Source organism: Tachypleus tridentatus, chromosome 13, assembly GCF_004210375.1.
Source record: "Tachypleus tridentatus isolate NWPU-2018 chromosome 13, ASM421037v1, whole genome shotgun sequence".
In the NCBI taxonomy this organism is placed as follows: Eukaryota; Metazoa; Arthropoda; class Merostomata; order Xiphosura; family Limulidae; genus Tachypleus; species Tachypleus tridentatus.
Window position 1 is genome coordinate 224235974 of NC_134837.1, and position 20061 is coordinate 224256034.

Here is a 20061-nt window from a genome sequence, read left to right on the forward strand (position 1 = left end):
TTTTGGCTCTTGTTTTACTAATGTGATTTTTTTCTGTCATTGGAACCTTTTAGGTCATGATGCTGGTTTATCTAGAACCCATTTATCTGCTCATTATTTTCAGGATTTGTGTATAGCTCTATTTTTAAGACTTTTTGTCTTTGATATGATCCCACAACCCTTGGAGTTTTGGATGGCATCTGTCCAGCAACAATCTACTCTTTCCCATCTAGTAGCCAGTTTATCTCAGCCAGAGCTGAGTGTGGTGCCAGTTCTGGTTTTCTGTCTTCTCCCTTCTTAACCCTTATCTGTCCCTTCTCTCAGTGCCACAGATATTTGTTTTTCTTGACACAGTACACTGCCTAAAGTTCCAGAGGCTACCTGATGGGTTCAGGCTTGGTAGGAGCTTGACTTGCAATCTTCATTTGTTGGTGGCATCATCACAGATGTTTGGGTCTTTTAGGTTTTGTCAGAGAGCATCATAATTTTATTTCTTGCCCCACATACTATTTTCTTCCTTTCTCCTTAGAACTCCATAATTTTCCAGCATCTATCATAGGTGGTACAAGACTTTATCATTCAACAGGCTATGAAATCTGTTCCACTTCATTTACTGAGGTTTTTTTCCCCTTCTGTTTGTGGTTCCCATAAAGACCATGAACTGGAAATCAGTCATCAGTCTGTCCTACCTCACTTAATTTGTTCACCCCCCAGGTGCTTTCAACCTTGTGGCAGGTTGTTTTTCCCACCCTGACAAGATTTATCAAATGGAGTGGTCCCTCCATTCTCTCATTTTCAGTAGCTTCTCAGTGTATATGGTTTTATTTATATTGATACATTTACCACCACCCTAAATCACAAATTACCCTCCTTTTGGTCCCTGATACTCCATCCTCAGTCTTTTGGTGTAGATGCTTTCAGTCAGGATTGGCCACATAAACTCCTATATGTTTATCCTCCTCTCTGATTGCTTTATTAGGTAGTTTCCCTTATCCATCTTATTCCATTCTGGATCATTCTGTAGCTCCCTACTACCCAGCTCAACCATGGTTGCCTCATTTACTCCAATAATTCTCTCTTGTAACACTTCCCAATCTCCTTTGTCAACCCATTCACTGGTTTGCATTCTGCACTTCTTGCCTGGCATTCATCCAATCCTTTGCAAGGAAATTTGGTTCTTCCCATCATGTACCTTTTGATTTGGTTCAGTTGATCCATCCTTCCTCCAATTAAATGTTTCATGGAAAATGGAAGGTATTTCACATATGTGTCCAAGCTTGGAGATTTCCTGCTGCTAATCTTACTGTTGCTTGTGTCTTTGAGTTTCACAGGTGGTTTTTTGTCCATGAATCTTCAACTTCCTTGATATCTGGTTATTGGGCAGCTTTATCCCATACCTTTCATCTTTCATATTATCACAAGGTTTTTCTCTCACCTATAATTACTATGTTATTATATTCCATTTGAATTCATTGACCTACTTGATGACCTGCCATTTCAGATTGAGACATTAATGTGTCCTCCATTCGCTAACTTTGCCTTCATTTGAACATATTTCCTCATATTCTTTATCTGTTGTGTAAAGCATATTTTCTTTTCCTTTTAGTCTGTGGGTGTTGGCACTCTGATTTCTTCACTAATGACATTACATGCACACTTTACCACCATACCTATCTTCTTCTTTATCTTGATCATTTTTTCTTTCCAAAATCCTTGGTAGCACATGAGGGTAAATTTTTCTTTTTGTCTAGAGATCTCTTCCCCTTTTACCATTGCCAAGCTGGTTCATCATTTCTCCTTGTCCCTTTCCCATGTCCTTTGTCTTGCATTACCTCTCATCAGACCCCAACATGTTCATCTCTTATCATGGTTTTGGCATCCTCTAGCTTCCACCTGTGGATGTATATCAGATTTTTGTTCCTGCTTTGTGGTAAATGGTGCTTAACCAGGTATTATTTAACTCTTTAAGTCCACACACTGTATGTCAGGTTGACTAATTCTTTCCTTTCAGTGGCTGTGCACTCTCTCCTATGAGATGGGGTGTTTTACAAGATCACTTGTAGATGAATAACTTCACAATATTTGCTTTATAAGTTGGTCTATCCCAAACCATACAACCCATAGGCTTCATGGGTAAAGCTGAAGAGTACAGTTTGCCCATCCCTATCATGCCTTAATTGAATAAATTGGTGTGGTCTGCTTTACAAAATAAGGTTTTGTGACCTCTTATTGCATTGTTATGAGAGTTAATGTTCTTTTGGGCTCTCTAATGCATTCACAGCCCATTTATTTCTTCTTGTCTCTTTTTTTATTGAAAGCCACACAGGTTGTTTCAGTTATTTTAGAGCACAATTGACAAGATAAATTATTCTTCTCTTCTCTGTTGCTACAATACAGTTAGTGGTAATTTGACGTATGTTACACTATTGTTTGGTTACCACTGTTATATCCAAATATTTAAATAATTTTCTTTTTTTGTTTAAAGTCGATGCAGGTTTGTTCAGTTACTTTAGAACACAAATGACAAGCCAAATTATTTTTCTTTACTCTATTGTTACAATACAGTCTATGATAATTTTGCTTTTAAAAAAAGCACTACTATATGCTTTTTATGGCTAAACTCACAAACACACACTCTCGCTCTAGCAGTCTGATGGTGTATCATATTTGAACTACATTTTGTACACATATTTACAGACTGACAAAGGCCAAGAATATTCTACGCACTAGAAATAACATAATGCAATAATACTCAATTGAAATGAGAATACTTAGAAGGTTCTAGTAACATGACACAACAATACAAAAAGTGCCAAGTCACAACAGTTGAACCACAGTGTACGAGTCATACATAAACAATTCTGCAATAAATTATCATTTGTAAAAAACAACTAAATTTAACAATTGCACTGTACTTAAACAGAAATAGTCATGTATATCTAACAGTAAGATTTACAACATTTTTAGAATATACAAAGACTCTTTTCAGTTCATTCACAAAGTCTGCTCATACAATCTGCACAAATCTTGCAGCAGTTCTGATGTAAACTGAGCCCTTCTCTCACTCAAGACTTCTTATCATAAGTCTAATTAGCAAAACTCTTTCCATCTTTGTCTTTGTCAATACTGTAGCTTCTGGATAACATGTTGCATGGTCTACTGCTATCAGCACATACCAGTTACCTTTGTTGGATGCAGGTGCTAGTGGTCTGATCAAGTCCACAGCTAATCTGCTGAATAGTTCTTCTGTTAGAGGCATCTTATGCAGCAGCACATTGCTTACCTTCCCTCTAGAAATCTAAGCACATCTCCAATGGCCCCTGAGAAAGTGGAAGCTGTTGGTGATTCTGTCTGCTGTCTTTTTTGCTCCGAAATGTCTTCTCATAATTGACTTGTGAGCCAACTTCATTATATGAGTCTGGTATTCTGTTGGTACTATGAGTTGTTTAATTTCCTCCATAGAACTATCTTGATGGATCTTTTACAATACTCCCCTCTGCTCCTCTGTTCTCTCTGTCCCCCTGAGCTTTCTCTCAAGCACTGTTCCCAAGTTTCTGTGCTTCCTTCAGTTCTCATAAACACACATTCAAGTTGTAAGTTTTCAAGAATGGCATAGGCTTGATGTCTTACTTACCCTTCTTCTATTGATCTCTTGTAGTGACTGCAAATGCCTCACAAGTTTTGATTCTGCATGGTTCATCCAATCTTTTAGAACTTGGTATATTGCCAGTAATCGTGTCATACATGAATGCCTTCATACAGTTAGCCTTGAGGTTTCACACCTAGTATGGAGTGTCCAGTTTCATTCTTGCTAGGGGAAACTTTCTCACTGTTCCATCAATCAGTGCATGAAAGAATACCTTGTTTGTCATCTGGTCATCAGACGCTAAACATTTTCATTATTTTACCCAATATCTTGTAGAACATTCTGGTCTCTGACAATATAGCCTTCACCTACTGGCATGTTGTAGTTTTTTTATACCTCTTCATATTTGTCACTTGTTCCAATCATCACTAGTACTGTTTGCCTGCTTGATAATTTGAGCCAACTTTCAATAATACACTGTTTAATCATGGTGGTAACACTTCATTCTTGTGGTAAATTTAATGAATTATTTATATTCTGTTTCTTCTAGCAATAGCATCTGTGGTGAAACTCCTTTTTTTTTGTTTCTTGCTAGCATCATCTTTATAGTTAGCTGCAGCTGTTTTATGTTGAGATTTTTATAATTCCTTGTTGGTAACAGATTCACACTCACTCTGAATGTGCCTCATTTTATAACAAGAATAGCATCTGTTGATTCTTGTCACCTTCCGGTTTAACTGATTATTTTGGACTTGCCAGTTATATTTCCTCTGTGTGCTTTAATATACTGTTTTGCCAGCTTGACCATCTCATTCACATCCTTTGATACTCACTGTTTTAGTAACAGTGAAATATAAATGAAGTATGTGATCATGAATTGTTCATATATTAGTAGATCTTTCAGTTTTTCAAAACACTTGGCTTAGTCAGTCCACCTTTTGCCATGGATGTGCCACACTAAATACAGTTTTTCCAGTGTCAAGATTGACTTCTCTAAACTTTCAGTGAAAACCATCCTCAATGAGTTCATAGCATTTTAGCAAGGCCACCTTTAACTTGTCATAGTCCAGGTGATCTTCTGCAGTCATGCCTATATGCACCTGTAGACTTTTATTTGTGAGATATGGACTGAAACAGATTGCCCAGTTTTATTTTGGACAAATCTTTTTTACCTATCCAGAAAAGCATTTGTATTGTCTTTTTGTTCATTAGACTTGGGGATTCTTGAGTTGTCTGGCCTTGACCCTGTTATCATTTTTGGGTCTTTCATCTTTCTTGGCTATCTCAGTTTGTGATCTTATTCTCTCTCTGTATTTCCAGTTTCAACTTCTTTCTTTTCTTGTGCACTTATTCTCTCTATTTTCTGCCTCTCCTTTTCTTTATTCTCAGTTTGAATTCTTATTCTCTTTTCTATTTATTTACAACAGAGCAGTGAGTGTTTTTCAAAATATAAGTTGCTATGTCATGGTGAAAGAACTACAGTCTGTGGCACAGGCATTTAAATCACCAGGTTCAGTACACAATTTCTGTAGCCAAATAGTAGTAGTTATATCTGTTATTTCAAACAGTCTCAGATAGTAGTAATGCAAATCTGAGTTTTTATTGCTATTAAGGGGAAAAGATTTAAGGATATCTTTCACAAGACAAATTGATGTTTTATATAGCCATTGCTTAACATTCAAGGAGTATTTACCATCTAAAGCATTTTGTAGGGTATATAATTTCAACTTGAAATTATTAGTAATTATATACTTATTTGGGCATTTAGATATGAAACTTGTATGATTAAAATACCTGATTTTTGAAACTGGTTATATCTTTAGATTTTTTTTTAACTAGGTATTGTGTTAGACTTAAACTGATGTTTAAATGATTCTGTAATTAAAGTTAGTATAAAGTGTGTGAAATTTTAGTTTTAAAATTCAGTTGTGTTATCATTACCTTTTGACATTACTTATAATTTTCTTAGTGTGCTTGACACTTAAAGAATGACTTATCTTGTGATTAAACCTTTTTTTTTAATTCCTATTTTTCATTTACTTCTTTAAGATTATGATGTATATTACAACTATGTTATTGTAATTGGCTCTTGTTTTAACATTTAGACAGGGAACAATTGAAATTAAATGACAATGTTATTGTTCCTGAAAGTGAAGTAGAAGATTGTGTGGAACAACTTTACAAAGTAACTATGAAGTTTAGTTCAGTTATCATTATTATGTGAATCACATAATGTTTCAGCCCTGGAATCTATACTGTGTGTTTCAGTCACTGCTTTCTTTTACTCTTTGACATTTTGAAGTTCCTTGTTTCATGCTTTTATAATAAGTAGTTTTCTGTTCTGTGGGAAGCTAGATGTATCATACTTCAAAATTATAACCTTAACATTAAAAACTCATACATTCACCATTTAAATATTTTTAACTGTTTTCTGTGATTTCTGCTTTTGTTTTGTTTCGACTTTTGAGGAACTTTAGTGGAATATTTTATTAACATAATTATTTTATACTGTTTTTATGAGGATAGTGCAAGACTAAAGAATTTCTTTATGAGTGTAATTTGTATCAGTGCAGAGTTATTAAATTTTTGTTTAACTCTGAAAACATATCAAATATGATTGTAAAAATAATTAAATAAAATATTTGTATTAATTTTGCTAAATTTTGTTTTGCAGTTGTATGTTTGTGGTCCTGTTGTAAGTGAGGTCCTAAAGAAGGAACTGTTAGTCATTTTTCTCCCACTTTTTCAACTAATGTGCTCATCACAAAATGGTATATCACATATAAGGTAAGACAAACAGTATTATTTGCTTACTTTATGTCTTAATGTATTGAAGTACTATTAAGTCTATTTTGTAGAAGTTATAGTGCAATGTTTTCATGGCTTGTGATGAAATAAAGTATAACAAAAAAGAGAAAATGTCAGAGTTTCAGTGATTATAATGCTTTTTGTTAAACCATTGCATTACCTTGTTATTGAATCAGTGGTTTAGTACTACACTTATTTGCCTTATCTCAACATTGATTTGATGATTTTGTATATTAATGCATTCCTGTGACTACAAATAACATCACAGGCCTCAAGTTACTAAAGCCATGAGGTAATCACTTAATTTAAGCCTCAGATGAGAGAATGCACACTTTAGGACATTTGTCATGTTGTTTCATCTATACACTCTGAAGAAGGGCATAGCTATTAATGAATGTTTGATGAAAAGTTGAGAAAAGTTGGCATTTATAGAAAAAGTATTTTAAAACAAGCAAGATTTGAAGTAAAATTTTACAAGTTTTACACATCATTCTTTAGTTTCAAATTTTCACTGGTCGAAAAGTCAGTGATCGAGATTTTTTGTCTCATGATTAAATAATTTTTGACTTGATCAAAGTTATAGTCTTCTTGTGAATAACTGCTACATATCAACATCCCATTTCTTGAGAGTGCTCATCAAAACACAAAATGCACTTGGAACAGTTAGACTAAATATGAAGAACATTCCTGATGATTTTTGAAAACAAAATTTGAAGAAAGGTGACTATGCTGTATGTTATAGCCATAACAGGATAATAGTAACATGGGTTGGTAAGTAATCTGTGGTGTCCATAATGACAGTGATGCAGACCTGACTGATACAGAATATGTCAACTGAAAGACCAAAAAGCCTGTTTTAAAACCAAAGACCTTCCTGGATTATAACAATAACACGAATGGAATTGTTATGGAGCAACAGCTCTATTCATTCATAATAGTAAAGTGTACATGAAACTCATATTTTATCTCTTAGATGAGACATTGTGAAATTCATATGTTTTGTACAAGAAAGTGACTGTAAGAAGTTCTATTTGTCAATGGTTTCTGTGTAGCCATAAGTGAATAAATGTTAGAAATTATACATATCAGTATACAGCAGACAGGGAAGACCAAAGGGTGAGACACCTATGATGCTACAGGCAGTTTTTTGGAGATACTTGCCGAGAAATATCTCACCTAATCCTGTCGAAGTAAAATCCCCTCCAGATAATTTAAAGTGTATGCTGCAAAATGAATCAAAAGTTCCAGTCTATGGGAATATGAAAAATGTTAAGTCATAGTACATATGTTTATATGTTTCAATATCTTTCATATCAATACAAATTTATATCATTTGTTAAACCTATTTTAAAAGTTGTGCCTAGCCATTTTGAGTACATACAACCTATCATTTTGCATTATGTATTATGAGTTGTTCATTATTTGCAAACAATAGTATAAATTAATCAAAATTTTAAGGAACATATAGTAAGGCATTGGGTTAACAATTTAACAATTATTTATTCTCAAAAGAACTTGTACGTAAATAAATTATACGTTGTTTTGCACATGATTGTTCCTGCTTTATACAAATTTTCTGATCAGAGAAACAGTAGTGTTACTGACATATTGATGAAATAAGCATTTAAAACATAATTATCTCAAAGACAGAACAGAGGATGATTCAGAGGAATGAGTTATGAGGACAATATGATGTATTATATATTGAAATTTTAATACTTTTTTTTACTTCTATACACTAATAAAGAGACCTATGTTACAAAATTTTATGATGTCAACCATCACATATTGTCTGAGTAAGATTATTATACTCCCAAGTTTAAACATTCTGTCTTAACATTACATAGCCAGTACAAGATGGTGTTGTAATTATGTAAGAATAGAACTGAAAGAAACAAAAAGGAAAGAAGTTGTTATAGGAGGAAACTTGATACACCTTTTTTTTTGCCTTAATAATTTTTGTTTAATTTTTTATTATTAAAATATTTTGCCTCAACTATTTTATCCTGTAACTGCAAATTTGTAGATCAAAAACTGAAGATCTCATGCTCAATATTTTCAAGTGGAATGAATCATCTGTGAGTGTAAGACTACTTCATACTTATGTTTTTGAATCAGAAGCTTTCTTCATGGATAAGAAGCTGAGGTTTGTGAATGCACCAGAAGGAGGAATAATGGTTATTCATGATGAAGAAGAATACGTCAGTAATCAAAAAATGTAAGATGCTCTGTATTGAATTACTAAGTTTTGAAATTTGTTGTATTATTGTGTTCATTTGTTATAGTTAGTGATAAATGTTGTTAATCTTTACTGATCATTTTTGGTTGATATAGTATTTTGATCTTCATCCCCTTTTTACTACTGAATATCAATATCTTTGTTTGTGTGCTTCGCATAATACAGGTATTAACAAAAAGTTTGGAGGCAGCTTGAATGGGTGGTAAAAAAATTTATCATAAATGTACATTTAAACAAGAATATTTCATAATCAGGTACAAGTAATTTACATACAGAAATACATGAATACATACACAGTATGGAAAAAACAGAGGTAATATAACTGGAGATTACTTGACCCTCTCATCACAAGCATCCTTTTGTGTGCATATCACGGGTTTTAGTGAGCTTCATTTGAAATTTAATTAAAACTTTTTTATCATCATATTCCAATAAATGTAACATAAAAACATAGCCAATTATCTATATTTTAATTATTTTTTTTACTTTTAAGTTCTTAATTTTATAAGTCAATATTAAAAACAAACCTGAATTTTCCTTAGTATAAGAATTTTGATATTTTCTTCTAGACATCCCCTCTTCTCTAACTTATTTATCACCTCTTAAAGAAGTACAAAATTTAATGTAAATTGCTCATTATAATGTTTTCACTAGTAAAGCAAAGCATAATTTTATAGTCTTCAGCCTTATTTAGTTACAGAGCCATTAAAGAGAAAGTCAAACCCTTCTTGCCATGCCCACCTATAACATCTTTACAGAAACTGCCAGTAATTATCTCTGATATTCAAGTTTTATTCCCATGAGAAACACATCAATGAGTTTGTTGCATGGTTAGAAAGCCATAAAAATTTTGTCAGTTATGAGACAAATTCTGCTTTTTGTATGTTATTATTCTGTGTTCTTTGGAACATTATTTAATTAAATAAAAATTATTTAGTGCAGTAGTACCATTAGTATGAAAAAAGCAGGGTTAAGTGTCATTAACTGAAAACTGAAGATTCATGTAAATACTTTATTTCCTGTTTTTCATGTGTATTATTTACTTACTATTGTAAAATGCAGGAATAGAAAACTTTTCAGGTAAGTTAAGGTTAAATTAGGAGAAATAAATAAACATTTTTCACAAGGTATGTTCATGAGTAGTTCATGCTAAATGTAATTCCACAGAATAACATGAGCTGCACATTTGCCAAGTGATTTGAAATTTATAATGGCATGAACAGTAGATAGGTATGGTTCAAAGGGAAATAAAACAACAAAATTTAAGTATACATTTTGGTGTATATTGTTACAAATATAATGTTATTTAGAATAAATGAACGTAGTTTCATATTAAAATTTGAGGTTATTTTTTTAATAGTTATGAACTCATTTAAATTTAACAACCTTGTATAGAGTTGTGGTAAAGGAACTTGGATAAAAGTTTTACTGAAAAAAATATCTGAAACTTATTTAGGATGTTTTAGTGATTACACAAACAAAATTTGAAATTTTTGGGACAAAGAAATGCATTTTTAATCATAATGTGGAAATCACTGCACTTGGGCTAGTAATAAAAAAAGTGTGTGTGTGTAGTAAAAATACTTCATTAAAAAAATCTGATCTTTTGCGTAAGAAAGACTGGCAATGTTTACTTAGAATCTGTCCAATTTTGTAAAGATACATCTAGTGTATAAAAAGTTATAATATGGAAACTATAACAAGGCCAAAATGATTATGAGATTAATTGAATCAACTGACTTTATTGTGATAGAATTAACAGCTTATTAAAGGTATCCTAACACTCCAAAGTATTGGTTTAGGGTAGGACTGTTTTGTTTAATTAAATTAGCTTTCTCTGTTTGCTTTTAGTGATGTTTGATAGAGTCTTTAAAATTAGAGTGTTTTGTTTAGATGTAATTTTTTGTTGTTGTTGTTTTTTTGTTGCAGTGGTGGTAAACACGGGAGGGTTTATTATAATGTTTGGCGAATTTGGTTTTCAATTTTCTTCTGGTTTCTCCCATGTAGAATTTTGGACAATTATTGCACTTTGTTTTATAAATTTTGTTAGTATTTAATATTGTTAAGTTTATCAAAATTTAACAGTGTACATTAAAATAAGAATTTATTTTTTATGGAAAATAACTGAACTTTATTAGATATAATGTAACCAAGACTAAAAATGTTTCTGTCCTGCTGAAAAAGTTAATAGTTATAATATAATTTTGAAAAATCATGTTCTATCTCACTGATAAATGTTTGTCAGATTGGCTGTACATGTTTGATTTTATCTTGATTTTGTGACTATTACAGTTGGAAAAATAAATATAAAAAATTGTTGATGAATGTCAATCAAGTTGCAACTGATGGATTAGATAAAATGGAATTTCCTGATTTATAATGATAAAAATTGAAATTCTAAGATGAAGTACTTTTAATGTTTTTTGTTGTTGTTTTTTTCAAAACAGTATAACAACAAAATTTTGAAATTTCACAATCTAAAGTATTGTGGTTTGTTTTTTGAATTTTGCGCAAAGCTACTCAAGAGCTATCTGCAGTAGCTGTCCCTAATTTAGCAGTGTAAGACGAGAAGAAAGGCAGCTAGTCATCACCACCCCCTGCCAACTCTTGGGCTACTATTTTACCAATGAATAGTGGGATTGACCATTCCACATTATAATGCCCCCACAGCTGAAAGGGCGAGCATGTTTGGCGTGACAAGGACTCAAACTCATGACCCTAGGATTACGAGTTGAGTGCCTTAACCACCTGGCCATTCCAAGCCAAGTATTATGGAAAAGTTAAATCAAATTATATAAATTTTTTTAACTGAAACTAATTAATATTTAGTAAGTTTGATATAAGTTTTATGCACTTTGGTTAAATAATTCCATTGTGAGAAGTGGAAAGCAAAGATTATCAGAGACACCCTTTAGGCCCAGAAAGGTTAATGATTCAAACTGCATTTCAATGCCCTAAAGTAGGTAAAGTATTTGTTTTAATAAGAGCTATTGCCTCATGTGCAACTGCTGTGGAATTTCCTGTGAATATTGTAAATCTTGTACCAACTATCATAATGCTGTAGTCCTCTTCCAGCAGAAGAATGTCACAATCTTCATGTGCAGTAATCCTTGTGAACACGAACAAATTATCAATGGCTCATTTTTTCCACAGCAATATTTGTATTCAGGCATGTTTTTCTTGTGTGTTTAGTTTTGCTAGCTGTAGCTGTTTTGGTACTATTTGCAATTTTGTTACAGCCACCTGATTGCACTTTTATTTGTTTTTGGGTTACCATATTGTTTTTTTTTTCCACTATATAAAACAAAACAAAATAAAATGCTTTTCATATCACCTCCTTATTATGAATTTTCAAATCCATGTTGCTTTTATGACAAAGTTTTGATGTTCCCTCTCACTGAAGGCACATAATCTATTGTAGACCAGGTGGAAAGTTTTTCTGCATGATTCTTCTTCTGTTCTGGCCCTCATTCTTCTGTTTCATTATCTGCTGTAATGTATGCCTTGTCTTTGGATGATTTTAACCAGGTTTTTTTTTTCTTCCTCAAACCTTTGCATCTGGTTCTTTTGCTAATGAACAGGTGCCTTGTCCCTCATTATTTGCTATATTTATTACTCGGGTATATGACATTTTACATACTTTTCACCTTTAAATCCTGAAGGCTCTTTGATTCCTTCATGGACTTTCATCAGGTAATCCCTCCAACATTTGTGCCTAAACTAAGGCCTCTCTGTCCAATCTTCTCATTGATCAATATCTTTCTTATCCAATTTGTGACACTTTTGATATAGCCTATGGTCCTGACCTTTTTATTTTTCAGGAACTCCAGTCTCTTCTCTGCATTTGGGGTGCTTCTCCTTTGTTTGTTTCTTTCCAAAAATCTATACTATCTTCATGTTACCTTTACCCAGTTTCTTCAGTACATATTCACCCTTTTCCTCATCACCAGTGCTTTAATTAATTTACTGGGGACATCTTTTGTTATATGTTTGCCACTGGGGCTTTTATTTCTTCCTCTAATATCTTTCTCTTTTGACCTTTTCTTCTTCTTGTTTTTTTTGCAATCTCCTCTGTTAGGATGCTTTTCTTTTAGGTGCTCTTCTCCCTTATTTCCATGATCTTTGTCTTGACCATTTTCTTTAGGGATGTCACTGACTCCTTACTCTCAGGTACCTTAATCTTGTACCTATCATCATAAGTCACATTGGGTTAACTCCTTTCTTTTGCTTTATTAAGTCTCTACTGTTCTCTGCCCCCTCCTCCTATAGAGCTAGCTGCCACAGCTGTCAGCAATAGCTTGTTTGGAGCTGATCATGTGCTCTGGTTCTATTGATGCTCCTCTCTCTCACTTTTCTCGCCTGTTGTCTCCCTTCTCTCATGGTCTGTTTCTCTATACTATGGCATTATACTTCACCTACTCTTTTCTAATATTTTTCCTCCAATCCTCTACAATATCAGTGTCTTCAGGATATGATGATTTCTATATTGGCATTAGAAGCTATAGAACCTTTCTGTCACCATACATAGGGGCTTTTATTTCTAACTCTTCACCATCCCCACAAAGGTTGAAAGTATGGGCAACTGTCATCGAACTGTTATCTCTTAGTCTTTTTCTTGTTTTTCCTTGACTCTGAAGGGATCACTTTCTGAGTCTGAATTGGGCCCTCTCTTCCAGACTGTAGATGATCAAGGTAGATGTTTGGGATGCCATCATTCACAATCTTATTTGCCCCATATCATATCATTTCCTCGGGATTTTGAATAGTTCACTTACATGCTCTTTGCTTTGTTTATAACTAAATCATGAGATCCTTTGCATGGTGCATTTATCTTCTGGACCTTTATTTCCATTACTGTAGGGATGACTAGCTTCTCCAGGCCTCATTTTAACAGCATTCCAACCTTTTGGTAATTTCATATGGAATTCTTTATTGAGTTTATGATTATTATATTATTCAGTTTGCAGTATGTCATGACCTGGAAGTTTTGACTCTGGTGGTGAGTCAGTTGTCTGACTGGATAGGATCTATCTGATAGTGTGGTCCTTGCATTCTTAAGTTTTTCAGTGGATTTGGCGCTATTTCTGGAACTCACTCACTGATGTTTTTGTGACTCTTCTCAATCAAAACTTCTCCCTTTTTGGTCACCTGTCTTCAGTTCAATCTTTAACCAAGATTGATCCTACTGCTTTCTTTATACCTATTTTCCTTGTTACCTTTTTTTCCTAGCTTCTCTCTATCATTTGAAACACCCATTGCAAAGTTTTCTGAATATTTCTTTGTGGCTGGCTCATTTGTAGTTTCCATTTTTGCTTGACTTTTAACCCCTGAAGAATCTTTTCTCTTCTTCTTTGGGGGTCCCTCCTTCTCCAACCTATGTTGTTCTCTGTCTAAGCAAGTGAGGTTTGTTCAGTGTGTGTATGAAATTAATTGGAATTTTCTTCAGGGTAGTCTGTTTTCTCTCTGATTATTGTTGACCTTCTCATCGTCTATTAACATACATGGATTGTCTAATACCACTGGTCCTTCTGTTGTTTTCTTCCACCAGGTTGTCCAACTCTTTCACATCTTATTTCCTTTTTTACCTGGCTTTTTTAGAATGGTCTGTCTGTTCCAACTACTGTGGGTTACTGAATAGCATTGTCCACAATTTTCAACCTCTTACCAGGCTCTAATCCTTTCCTTTTGCCTATTTTCACATACCTACTTGAAGCCTTTTTTTTTTCCATCTTACTCTTCTTTTACTCTCTCATCCCAAATGAGGCTTTGGTGTGGTCCTTTGGGTTCTTACATGCTTTCCTTTTGAGCCATTGGCCTTCTGTTTTTGGGTCAATTTCATAAAACATTTATTTCTTCTCCTTGCTTATGGTCCTTGTTGTTCAGATATTTATGCCTTAGTCATCTCCTGTACTATATATAAGAGTGATCAGCTGTTGTTGTCTCATGACTGATTTCTCATTCCTAAGACTTGGAAGATTTAATGCTTTATCCCATCTCCTTTCATTCTGTTTTCATAATCTGTAATTTTCTTATTCTTATCATCTTTTCTGTCTTGTTTGGACTGTACATTACTATCTTCCTTCAACTGCCCCTTTTCCTAGAAACTGCCATCATCTGTTTTTATTAGGGCATGACTCCTCATCTCATGTCTCCCCTGCTTTGATTTAACTATTATTTTCCTCTTTGGATGAGTCTAACCATACACTTTTTCATTTAAAATCCCAACAGGTTCAGTGTATCACTACCTTTTTATTTCCTTTTTGCCACCAACCTTTAAGAGGATAACTTACAAGCTGGTATGTGGACTACACCTAACTTATTCATCTTATATTACTTAAATTATTGGGTATTATATGTGCCTCTTGTTTTTGCCTCCCTTCAGTCATCATTTACCAGTCTACTATGAAGCTGTAAGGTGGTTAGTTTTGACTGTTGAATTTTATTTCCAACTTTATTGCTGTTCTTCTTACATCTCTTATGTCCTCATGTATGAGGCAGCACCATATGTGTACCATTATTGAACCTGTGAAGTTTGAAGACAAATTTAACAAACAAAAGTTCCACAGTAAGTTTAAACTGAAAATAAGCTCCCTCTAAGGTTAAAATATTTTATAAATATCCTTTGCATTTGCTCTGCCAATTTATGATCAGTATTTAAAATTGTTCTAGGGTTTTTTCTTCATCAAACAGTGTTTTTGGGTAAGTTTAACCTTAGTCATAAAATTTTTTATCAGTCCTAGTTATATAGGATGTTAATTTCAGTACCATCTCATTCATTACACTGTATTTCACATTTGGCAAATCACATGATGTTAAGCAAAGAATATGGCAAAATATTGTGTGCTGTATTTTAAAATAGAAAATGTGTGGTGTTTATTATAAAACTTACAATTTTATTTTGAGACTATATTTAATTTAGAACCATAGTCCTTTGTCATATCACTTTTGAAAATAACTTCAAGGAAAGTATGTGACTATTATTTTCCTGTAGCACCAAAAATCATGCTATATTATTTTTCTGTATTCTCAAGATGGTTGGTATGGGTATTAAAAACTTTAAATAGGATACAGAACAACGTTTTGATCTTCTTAGGTCATCTTAGGGTCAGATCAACTCCTCCCATGAACTTGTTGTAAGCCATGATTAGCGGCTTGCTAATCGCACTACCCTGTCTTCTTCTCACTTACATTACTATGATACTGTGCACTGTAAAAGGATCATAAATATCTTTTTATTTTTTTTATCATTCCACTTCACAACAGTCATTGAGATACAGCTAAAAACTGAGCTTTTTTGTTTTTAATTTACGTAAGACCATATCTGGGAAGTATGCTCTGTCTTCCTACAAGTGCCCTAAGCATAAGTGTCAAGTTAAAGCAACTTATCAAACAAAATTAGAGAAGATTAAAAGTTATCAGTGAAGAAAGAATGTTACCGTCCAAGATACTTTAAACCTGAGTTGTTACAACTGTGTGAGCTGTCAAAAGGTTAAAAAGTACAGATCTCTCTTTATCAAAGTATACTAAAAAATTTAGGCTCTATCCAATCATGGTTATGGCCAAAACCCATTATTTGATTCCTCACTTAGTAGGTAGATATTGTTTTCATACAAGTTTGTCCTTTGTTCCCAGCATTTATTCATAAATAAATAGTCACCTAAAATGGTTTTAGTGAGCTGGAAAAACTGTTAGTAGACAACTGAGCACAGGCCTGACTTTGAAGAGTTTATCATAAGTAGCATTAGTTCTAGATAGATAATCAGTATTATCATTGAAATGCAGGAAGCAAATGATAATTAGGAAGTTTTCTGTGGAAAATATTGAAGAAAGCCAAGGTAGATAAAATGAAGGAGTGGTAGACTAGTAATCTGTAACATTGCTATATTTTAGCATTCTTTTCTTCCTGACATCACATCTGTGTTTAGGTGTTTCCATTACATTCCAAACTCTTTTTTTTTAACAGTTCTAATAACAGTATTGAGAGTAATAAAAAAATTGGAAAAAGCATGAGAGAGTGACACCCACTAATGTAATGGGAAACAGGCTCTCCTCAGGTGAAGTCCCTCAACAATTTGGACTATTCATCTTTGAGAACCTCCCAATTTCAATCTGCACTGCAGGTCAGACATTAGTATATTCTATGTTTGCCTACATGTATGTTGCCAACATTGCTGGAACAGAAGTTGCTTTTCCCTTCTGCTTCCTGGTCTTCAGATGAAGATAATTAGAACTCTCTTTGTACTGTGGACCAGGAGACACATACTCAGTGCTACCTAGTTTAGGACTGGAGTTGACCTATTGAGTATGTTTGATGCACCCTAGCTACTTTGCTCTAATGCATCCATTTCCAAAAGAGGATTTGCATCCTTTCCTCCCAGTGTGGTAACATGTACTTTTGTATATCCTGGTGCAGATCAAATGTATTCTTTCATGGGTGTGACCCGATGTGTTTTTGGATGTCACACTTCATAGTTTCTGTTCAAGTGCCTTTAAAGGGAGCTCATATAGGTAGATTATGCATCAGTCCCTCCATCACGTCAGTGTAGGATTCTAGTTATATATGTGTGATTGGAAGTAAGGTATTGTATCGGAAGTTAACATTTTCCAACTGAAAAAAAATTATTTCTGATAAGTAGTTCACTTGTAATTCCCATCCCACCTATTCTCTTCACTTCCAATACTTTTTTTCTTGTCTGATCTTGAAGTGATGAGTGAGATCTGTAATATAGAGTCATCTGCACTAGGAGAGTGTGTCACACTCCTGTTGATGGAGGGTTTTTGCATGCTACAATGCAACTATACCACATGTAATTATGTGAAGTTGAGTGGGTGCTTCAAGATTAGTGGAAAATGAAAATTGTATGTATAGAGTGCAGCACAAATTAAGGAAAGCTATTATGTAGAAGAGATGTCTGTCAGAGATACATGATCACCATTGGAAGTTGTCAACAATGTTGTGTTAAATTGGAAATTACAGTTCACATTGATAAAAAACAAAAACACTCTTTGTTGTGATTTCTTTTTTACTTTTATTACCCTTCATGTTTTGGGTTACACACTTTGTATACTTATTGTGTATACAGTTTAGTTATCTAAATATTTTATAGTTTAAAAACCAAAAGAAAAATTGAATATAAAAGAATTGTAAGTTTAGACTAATTTTTTCCAAGAAAAGTTTAATTGTTGTTCAGCCTTTAATGTTAGTAATATTTAGATTTATGAATCAAATGAAAATTATATGAATTATAACTTGTTCATGGTCAGTTTTAAAATATTTTATATGGAGATGAAAACAGAGGGTGAAAAGTTTAAGAATCCAATTAAGCTTCTTATTAAAAGTGTGTTAGGATACAATGTTAATTATAGGATTAAATTTTGGAAATGAGAAAAAATACCTAACCACAAAAAGAAATTCTTATCTTTGTCTATGATTAGAAACTTTACACTTTTGATCCAGTATACAATTCCTTAACAAATAAGAATTTTTTTTTATTAGATGTTGGTTGTCTTATTCCTTTTTGACAAGTATATTTTTCAATAAGCTGTAAACACATATTTAACAGTGATTTGGATACCTGGTTGATCAGTGATCAAAATAAAGTTCAGTGCATTTTGGGAGTACTGGAAAAATTGGATAACAAGACTCTTGAAGTTCAGTTCTTTCTGAGTTTACTTGAGGTTGGTATACCATTCACATTTAATGTTGCTAGGATTTATACTTATATCAAAATGCATTTTTGTCACTAAGTTATATGTATTTAATAATATTTTTTGTAAGATGCATTTCTTCTAATGTTTGTGACTAAGGAGCAACAGTTGTTTAGATACACCTGTTAAATGTATTAAACAATAAAAAACACATTTGTGAAATAAAAATACCTCATTGTTATTTAATATTATGTATTCCACTCATGAATTGTAAAAGTGATTTTCTCTTTCTGTGTATATTATTTCATACATTAATTTTTTTAATGACACTTGATTTTATTTTGTGCTTGCAAATAGCCTCTGTTTCTGTAATAGATTGTTAACTATTTTATGATAGGTTTGTGATTTTTTTTTGGTAGGTCATGAAAATTTACTGAAAGTATTGTATTTTTATTACCTACAACTTTGATTTTTATATGAAAAATTAATTGTAGCATTTTTAATGCAGTTCTTAAGAAGAACTGAGATTTTTTTTAGTGTCATGGTTCTTTTGTTTCCAGAATTAGTTCTTTAATTTTTTTTATCAAATTTTTACATTTTCTTTCATTTTAACAAATTTTTAAATTTATTCTGTGATTGTAATATATTATATTTTGAATATTTTATATTAAAACAATTTAGAAATCTGTCATCATATTTTTAGTTATAGTTGTTAGCATTTTATTGTTTTTGTTGTTGACAAGTTCAATTTGTTATTGTATTTTGATACATATTGATAATTTATTTTGTTTGTTTATATCTTTATATTTAAAGGAATTCTTTTGTAAAATGTTATTATTTTGAAGAAATAATGTATGAATGTATTCCATGTGTCATGATTATTAAACATTTGGCTACCTTACCTTTCCTTATGTCCTTGAATTAATAATAACATAGAATTTTTAATTTAAGTGTAAAAATTAAAAGTTTTATCTACTTGTTTTGCATGGGTTTTGGAAAATGTGAGACTGTGTAAAAATTGTATCACTTTTTTTTTAAATCTGAACTTTGTACCATAGTTCAATCATTTAAAGTCTGAAAAGTATATAAATAGTTTAATCATACTTTTCTAATTGCTGAAAGAATCTGGAATTAATTGAAAAATTACAAAAATATAACTTTATACAGAATTTAAACTGCTTAATGAAGTGAAATTGCAGATAATATCTTTAGTTTTTGTGATAATTTCTACTTGCAATTGTGAATTTTTCAGGTTTTCTAATTACTGTTAGTAACAGTTTTTGATTTTTACAGAAACTGATTGAAGTTGTTGAACATAATACACAAAAAAAAGCTTATGTGGAGAAAAAAGATAACAGTATCTCTAAAGTTCTCTTAGAAACTGAAGAACAGAATAAAGTAGACACACAAAGGTTTCGTAACAGCCTTATTCTACTACAACTTCTTCAAGGACTAATAGAAAGTGTTGGTGATCATCTTTTAGAAAATCGAAGTCAAGTTATAGAATTTGTAAAGGTTTGTAACAAGACCTCCTACTCTGTTGGAATGTTCTGACATTTTGGTATTACCCATTAGAATTTCTAAATTTTTAGAGATAATTACTCCTTATTCAAATGATTAGATATCTTGGTGTAAATTTGAAAGTACCAGCAGCATCTCTCTTATTTTTCAGTTTTCTTTTAATTAACCTTATTTATTTTTAATCTTCTACAGAAGAAAGTAAACTCATTGGCCAACAAGGAAGTCATGTTCTCTGAAATATGTTTTGATAAACCAAATAAAAGTCACAAAAATAACATGT

At 32.5% G+C, this 20061-nt stretch overlaps 1 protein-coding gene across 5 annotated transcripts in view; it reads left to right on the plus strand.

Annotated features, from left to right (window-relative positions):
• Tango6 (transport and golgi organization 6) overlaps positions 1-20061 on the plus strand; it is a 111567-nt gene that overhangs the window by 74407 nt on the left and 17099 nt on the right. For all 5 annotated transcript variants that reach the window (XR_013020621.1, XM_076478809.1, XM_076478811.1 and 2 more), the window contains 5 exons: positions 5671-5750; positions 6240-6352; positions 8400-8591; positions 18176-18290; positions 19554-19775. Coding sequence is in view for 4 of the 5 variants with exons in the window: in XM_076478809.1 (XP_076334924.1) it covers positions 5671-5750; positions 6240-6352; positions 8400-8591; positions 18176-18290; positions 19554-19775 (722 nt within the window). In the remaining variant the exon portion in view is untranslated. The remainder of the gene's footprint in view (positions 1-5670; positions 5751-6239; positions 6353-8399; positions 8592-18175; positions 18291-19553; positions 19776-20061) is intronic.